The 8,121-nt window shown below is 47.2% G+C and overlaps 1 protein-coding gene across 1 annotated transcript in view; it reads right to left on the bottom strand.

The window, feature by feature from the left end:
* The window catches only part of IFT140 (intraflagellar transport 140), a 51,269-nt gene that overhangs the window by 19,927 nt on the left and 23,221 nt on the right, over positions 1-8,121 (bottom strand). Inside the window, exons 12-14 of the mRNA XM_023513799.1 lie at positions 7,100-7,191; positions 3,965-4,092; positions 1,161-1,278 (exon numbers count right to left, since the gene is read on the bottom strand). Of these exons, the coding sequence (XP_023369567.1) occupies positions 1,161-1,278; positions 3,965-4,092; positions 7,100-7,191 (338 nt within the window). The remainder of the gene's footprint in view (positions 1-1,160; positions 1,279-3,964; positions 4,093-7,099; positions 7,192-8,121) is intronic.

Genomic DNA, 8,121 nt, shown 5'->3' on the forward strand with positions numbered 1-8,121 from the left:
GGGCTGGGGATTTGAACCCGCCACCTTAGGTGTATGTGGCTGGCGCCTTAGCCGGTTGAGCTATAGGCGCCGAGCCTCTCATCTGATTTTCTTTTCTGCCCTTCACTCAACTGCCAATGGGCCGTTTAAGCCTCACAGCCAAGGCCAATGGATCACCAAGCTCCACCTACCCTTCTTACCACATGACCAGCAGGGTCTAGATGACCAATTGCTCCACGATGGCCCTGAGAGGTGCTGAACGGACTTTGGCATCATCCGTCCCCATTATCCCATCTTCCAGAAACATGGTACTGACATTATCCTCCTCCCTTCCATCTAAGTCAAAGTAAGCCCACCTACCACACCAGCCTCAGACTCATCCTTCCTCCCTAGAGGCAGACACTTGGTGAGCCCATATGCTGCCAGTGCAAACCTCTGCCCTCACTACTCCTCTGCTTGGACACTTTCCCCACCTCATCTTTGCCTCACATCTCAGTTGGACGTCACCTGCTCAGGAAGCTGTCTCCACCCTCCATGGCAGCTGGACTCAGCACTGTCCTATGCTCTCCTAGCACACTTGAGCTCTTGCCTCAAGTATGGCATTCACTCAAGTGCTGCCTTAGTGTTGCCATCTGTTTGTCCAGGGGAGACCGAGTACTTTGGCTTACCTGAGCACCTCTATACCTGTGCCACCCAGCAAAGTGCCTAGTCTGCTGCAAGCAAACAGTAATCGTCCCTTGAATGAAAGAACAGATGAACACTGGTGGGTGGTAAAAGGCCAACTAAGGCCACCACAAGCTCTTTATGTCCAGCTGCCACTTTTTTTTATAGGCCTTTTGTAGGTAGCTGTTTCTCTGAAGGAGAAAAAACTGTTTCCGATGAAAGAAGAAATGAAGAAAGCTAGGGAAAGCTGGAAGGTGGGGGGTAAAAGGATGGAACCACGCAGCAGAGACTTACAGAGAGGAGAGGAAGGAAAAAGCCAGAAAGGAGGGGCTGACCAGAGCAGCTGGACAAGGAGACCCACCTGAGAGAAGCAGGCACAAGGTGAGGCGGGAGGCCCAGCAGGAAAGGCAGAGCACAAGAACAGCGGGGTGAAGTAAGGCAGGGTGGGGCAGGCCCTTCCACTGCACAGCCCCAGGCCTGCCCCCCAGCCAGGCGCATCCACGCAGACTTCGGCTCACCTCACTGAGGAGGATGCTGATCTTATTCCCAGTGACATTGCATCTGAGGGAGGCGATGGCCCCCACATTGGGGAGCAGTTCGGCCAGGTTCTTGCAGTTGCAGTGGACTTTCGCCTCTCTGTAGGGAGAGAGAAGGGCCTCAGTACAAACCAGAGCTCCATTTGCTATGTGTGTTTGCTATCCACTGTCTATGGACAAGTCAAACCTTTGTTCTTAGCCTGAGCTCTGCCAGCAGCTCAGCTGCTGCACTTGCGCCATGGCATGGGCCAGACTTGACTTGGGGTACAGGTGAGCTGTTAAACTTCACATATGAGCATACACATATACTAATGTGTATTCTTAGCCCCCTTCCTCTTTTTACCCAAAAAGCAGCTTATCAAAAATGTTGTTCTTGGCTCAGTGCCTGTAGCACAGTGGTTACTGCACCAGCCACATGCAGCCGAGGCTGGCAGGTTTGAACCCAGCCTGGGTCAGCTAAATAATGACAACTGAAACAAAAAAATAGCCGGGTGTTGTGGCGGGCGCCTGTGGTCCCAGCTACTTGGGAGGCTGAGGCAAAAGAAGCGCTTGGGCCAGGAATTTGAGGTTGCTGTGAATTATGATGCCACGGCACTCTACCAAGGGTGACATAGTGAGATTTTGTCTCAAGAAAAAAAAATGCTGTTCTGACTGGGCACGGTGGCTCATGCCTGTAATCCTAGCACTCTGGGAAGCCAAGGTGGGTGGATTACTTGAGCTCACAAAAGTTCAAGACCAGCCTGAGCAAAAGCGAGACCCCCGTCTCTACTAAAAACCAAAAAAACTGAGGCAAGAGGATTGCTTGAGCCCAAGAGCTGGAGGTTGCTGTGAGCTATGATGGCATTCTACCCAGGGCAACAGCTTAAGACTCCGTCTCAACAACAAAAAAAATGCTGTTCTGTACTTTGCATTCTTTCTTTTACACTAATTATATTTCATTGCCGTTACATAGTTTCCATCATACGGATAAACCAGAAGTTGCTTAACAAGTCCCCTGTTAGTGATGCTGTTTCTAGTTTGCTGCTCATATAAACAATACTAGGTATGCCGTGGAAACTTGTTACCAGTTTTTTACTTTGTACCCCTCAATTCTTTTCCCTAATGTCTTGCATTTGTCCCAAGACCCATCCAGGATCCCCCAGGATGTCTACTTGTCATTTCACTTTAGGCTCCTCTGGGCTATGCCAGTTTTTCTGACTTTTCTGTTACTTGATGACCTTCACAGTTTTGAGGGGTGCTGGCGAGGTGTACTGGAGGATGCACCTCTGTTGAGATTTATCTGTTTCTCTCATGATTAGACTGGGATTATGGATTTGGGGAGGAAGAGAGCACAGAAGCAGCATCATTTTCATCACACCTTATTAAGGGCACATGCCATCAATCTGAATCATCACTGCTACTGCTGACATATGGGCGGAGATGGAGTTGATCTGGCTCTCCACTGCTCCCCCTTCCCAGGTTGTGCTCTCTGGAAAGAACTAAGTGCACCACTCCTGAGGGAAGGGAGTTAGGTCTTGCACCCTTCTTGAGTGCATGCCCAAGTGAGCTGCTCCAACTTTTCTCTCTGGAGGTTTGCCTCTTCTCTACCATCAACTGTCTTTATCATTTATATCAGTGTGGATTCCTGTATGTTTATTTTTTACTTTGGGTTACAATTTAATGCTACTTTACTTCTTTTACTGTTCAAATTATTCCAACTTTGGCTACTGGGAGCTTTTTCAGTTGGTTCTGCATTTCTTTGATCCATCATTGTGAGGCTTTCACTGGGTTTGATTTTAGCACCTCCTTACTTTCTAGCACTACAGGACACTTCTGTATATTTCCTGCCCCAGTCCTAGAATCAGCCATTTTCTTCACGGAGCCCTAGCTCTTCACTGGAAGATGGTATTAGAGCCCAGGATCAGGGGCTGGGTATGCTCATCAGCTGCTAGGGTGTTGTTGCTTCTGGGCCCTCTAGGCTGGCAGAACAAGAGGTTGTGTGCGCTAACCAGAGCACAGACACACGATTTACTGCATGTGCAATTATACAAGCAAAACACAAGTTTGTACTGATTCTCCAATGCCAATCCACCCTGCCATGGGTCATCCCCACCTCTTTCCCTGGCTTATTGGTGAACTCCCCCTCCAACTGCCAGACACTGGCTCCTGCTATCTGCCATCCATTTACTTAGTTGCTCAATTATAGCACATATGTGTAAGAGCATTAGAATTATTGATCCATATCCCTGTGGGAAACAACCTTATTAGCCAGAGAAGCTGGCTTATCAAAGCTGGCTTTGTGCAGCTCCCTCTGCCCTTCTGCTAGTGTCCCCACTCATTCTCATAGTTGCTTAGGGGAGCACTTTCTCTCACACCCTTCAGTGCAGTTTTTTTCCATACATATTAATAGTTAAACTGTTTTGTTACCATCTGTATTTGATCCTGGGGCTCGCTAACGTTATAAATGATTTTTAAAAAATTTTCATTTATTAAGGTTCAGACTTTGTGCTGTAAAGTTCTATAAGTTTTGACCAAGGCACAATATCCTGTACCTATCATGTAGGTAAGTTTTGCCACCCCCCAAATCCCCTGTGTTTCAACTATCAACACTCCTCCTCCCCTATGCTGCTCTACTATTATGCAAAGACTAAGAATTTAGGTCAAGATATAAGACATTTAAAAAAAAATGAAGTGGCAAATTAATGTTGAAATAAGAACTTGATGAATTTTCTCACTTCTGTACCACTTTCTACCCACCATACTGTTTTCAAATTTAAAAAATGTAGTACTTTTAATAAAAACTGTACCTTCGGGAAAGATCAAAGCTTTTAAAATGAGCTAAGTCTGTCCCTACAACCAGGAAATTTCCACATATGTCTAAGAAGCAAGGGTTCCCTTCAGTCTCAGAGAAAAGGAGGAGTTGTTTGACAGTCCCCTGAGGAAAAGAAAAGAACAAGAAATTTAGGACAGCAGCTTTTACAGCACTTCATTTTTTGTTACTAAATATTATTAACATATGTATGACCTCCTATATCCCACTCATTCAACAGATATTTACCGATGGCTTCATGTGTGCCCGGAACTCTGTTAGACACTAGTGCTACAAATAGTGCCCTGCCCTCAGAAGAGCCCTGGTGCTTACAGCCTAAAGGGGAAAGCAGACAGCAGCTAGGCCAACCAACACACACACACACACATACACATATACATACATGGTCTCAGGGGAGCAAGTACATATAGGTAATGAATAGGATATTAGAAAGATATCACCCTGATGAAAGGAAGAATTTCACCTACTTAGGTTGGCCTGGGAAGACTTGTTTGCAGCAGTGTTTTGTTAAAGCCTCCAAAATACTTTTAAGTTGTTACTGTCACATGAGTGGTAACTCTTGGGTAGGGAGGTTGGCAAAAGGAAAGGAACATCCCACATCTGCCACTCACTGTGCTGCACACTTGGGTACGAGGGGCCCACTCCTGTGTGTTACACTTCAGTAACATATTTAGGGAGTGAGTCTGGTCTGGGGCAACTGAGACTGAAAAGAGTAAGGAATCATTTACAGAGAGTTGGGCCAGCATTCCAGGGAAAGGAGGAGACACATATTGAAGCAGGAAAAGGTCTCCATGGTCCAGGATCCCGGAAGCTGAGGCAGTGGGAATGAGTGAGCAGTGGTGGGAGTGGCTGGCATTGAGAGTGAGCAGCAAGCAGAGCCACAGGCCATAGGCCATAGGGAACAGAGCAAATCTAAGTGAAGCCAGAGGACACTGTAGGGTTTGAGCTGGGATGTAACATCATACCACTTATGTCTTTAAAGTGTCCCTTTGTCTTCACACACTTTGCAAACTGTGGCCCACAGGCCCACTTGAGCAGACCTTATGCTGTGCAGCGTGCCTTTCCCATGAATGAGTTCCAGACCTCTGGCCTATGGCTCAGTGAAGGCCTAGAGCCTAGCCTAGGCCTTCAGACCTGTGCCATCCTTAAACTTTACTAACTGCCCTTGTCAGATCCATTACATGGGCATAGAAGGTCTCCTTTAGGAAGAGAGCAATGCAATGCCAAAAAAAACATGACTGGACATGTGGCCAGCACACTGGCTACAGCCCCCTCGGCCTTTTGGGTGCGGGTCCTGGACAATCAGGACCAGCCCTGCCCTTCCTGCCTCATACCACCCCCTCCTCAGTGCCCAGCTCCCCACAGGAATCAGAAGCAATGTCTGGAAACACACATGGGGCTGGGCACCACCTGGCAGCAATGTGGCTCAGGGACCATAAGACCCATGCTGCAGTTATGACTGCCAGCAGCTATGCACCCATATCCTGGAGAACACTGACTTCCCCTTACACACATTGGCACTGTTGTACCTGTTACCACCCACACATGTTCCTTACATTATTTATTTATTTATTTATTTATTTTTGAGATAGAGCCTCAAGCTATCCCCCTGGGTAGAGTGCCGTGGCATTACAGCTCACAGCAACCTCCAACTCCTGGGCTCAAGCAAGTCTCCTGCCTCCGCCTCCCAAGTAGCTGGGATCACAGGTGCCTGTCACAACGCCCGGCTATTTTTTTTTTTTTTTTTTGGTTGCAGCCATCGTTGTTTGGCGGGTCCGGGCTGGGGATTCGAACCTGCCACCTTAGGTGTACATGGCTGGTGCCTTAGCCGGTTGAGCTATAGGTGCTGAGCCTCCTTCCATAATTTAATAGTACAACAAACAAACAAAAAAAGGACTCAACTCACAGGGCTGTTATCACATGCCTTCCCAAGCCTGGCAGACAGGATGCCCCAGTGGGTTGTGATTTCCAGCAAGCTTCTAGCTCCTTCTAGGCATACCATTCGCCCCTTCCCAGCAGTCCCTTAATGCTTCCCAGCAGGCTGCTGCCCTGCACATGAGCATTGTGGGAGGTGCAAGAACATGCACATAGGAGTCCCAGGAAAGCAGACACCAGGTCCCAGGGAAGAACTCAGAGCTGGATAAGAACCACTGCTAAAACCAGGGGCATAACAAATGCTCTCAACTTGTCACAGAGTGCTGCTGCATGCAATGGCTGGAACAGCATCATCTCCCAACAAAGATATGTCCACAGGAATCTGTGACAGTGACTTTATTAGGAAAAAGGATCTTTGCAGATGTGATTAAGGATCTTCAGAGGGTCATTCTGGCTTAGGGTGGACCCTAAATTCAATGAATTGTTTTTATAAGACATAGAAGAGAAGACTCAGACAGAGGAGAATGCCACATGAAGCCAGGGCAGAGAGTAGAACAAGCCAAAGAACACCAAAGATTGCCAGTACTACCAGCTAGGAGAGGAACAGATTCTCCCTTCAAAGCCTCCAGAAGGAACCAACATCAACACCTGGATTTCAGGATTCTGGCTTCCAGAACTGTGACAGAGGAATTTCTGGTGTTTTAAGCCATTTAGTTTATAGTAATTTGTTTCAGCAGCCATGGAAGCTAACAGACCATACAACTCCCAGGTTCCTGGAGTGTATGTGGGATGCAGATGGGGCAGGGTGCCTCACTCCACACTGCCTGAAAGGAACAAAATGGTGTGCTGGAGGCTGATCATCTTGGAGGCCATTACTGCTATCACCCTGGTCCTGTCCATAAGATGCATGCAGGAAACAGCCTCCAAAGATACTATGTCCTAATGTGAAAGCCACTCAGCCTTCAGGATACAGGTTAAACCCAAATTGACCAATTCTTCCCATTTCATAGCCCTGTGTATTCAAGTTCCTGCTCACTACAAAAGGCCCTGCCCTGTCTCCTGATGTCTGAAGTCACAACAGCCATAGATGGAGCTGCCATGACAGTTACAATCAGTCACCTCATGGGGTATATCTGATCTAGCTGGTTAGCTCTGGTTTAATTTAGAGATAGCATTTTGAACTCCGCTCTAGTTTTCTTTATCATTACAGCCCACTTGCTATGGAGCAGCAATTTACCTGCCAGGTTCGAACTTGAACTCGGTTTGGCTCCACTGTATAAACGTTTTCTTCATGCATTGCTAACACTGGAGACTCACACAGGAAGGTACCTAAGATGAAAAATGAACATCAGGACAGCAGCAGCCAATCTTTTCATGTTTCCTTAGAGTTTAAGAGGCATTCTCACACATTCATTGTAGCCCTCTCAACGGCTTCATGAGGGAGGCATTGTTTGCATCTTGCCAATGAAGAAAAGAGGCTATGAGTACAAGCAACTGCCCAAGGCAGCGAAGAGTTCACCCAGGCTCTGGGCCTGATGTGGAGACTCAGTGCTGGCCTTCTTGTCCTGTACCTCTCACTAGAGATGTCTCCTGTTTTCGCCCACTTGGTAACTATTGCTTCCATAGCACCTGTGACAGCACAATCATTTATGCAAGTGTCTTTTGAGCTTATGAGGAACTTTGAAGGATACCAGCCCTGGTGTCTGGCTCTATTTCTTATCTAGTTGGGAGAAGATGACACACACAAACCAGAAACTATCTCAGCACCTGCTGTATTGGTCCTGTTGGGGAAAATAAGAAATTCATCCTTGCTCCTATGGGGTCTATACTGAAGAAGGGAGAAGACATGAATTATCAGAACAATATAGAGCAGAGTGTGAAAATTTCATAAGAGAAATTTAGGCAACAAAGTGTTACAGGACAAAATCAAATCAGTGTAGGAAAAATCTAAGTGAGAGAAGTGACAATTATCCCTAGAGAGGTAGAACGTCTTCAAACAAACAAGGGGGGTTCCATCATGCTTGGAACAGCACGATGACAAGTCCCACGAGATAAGAGAGCCCAGAGATCAGGATGGTTAAAGGCAAGATTTACAGAGAAAGAGGGTAAGCTAGGGGAGCACATCCTGATGCCTGTGTCACTGTTAACAGCCTGTAAAATGTTCCCTTAAGATATCAGGTCCTGGCTCGGCGCCTGTGGCTCAAGCAGCTAGGGCGCCAGCCACATACACCTAAGGTGGCGGGTTCGAATCCCCAGCCC

Source organism: Otolemur garnettii, unplaced genomic scaffold (assembly GCF_000181295.1).
Source record: "Otolemur garnettii isolate 467f Iridium unplaced genomic scaffold, OtoGar3 scaffold00044, whole genome shotgun sequence".
Classification (NCBI taxonomy): Eukaryota; Metazoa; Chordata; class Mammalia; order Primates; family Galagidae; genus Otolemur; species Otolemur garnettii.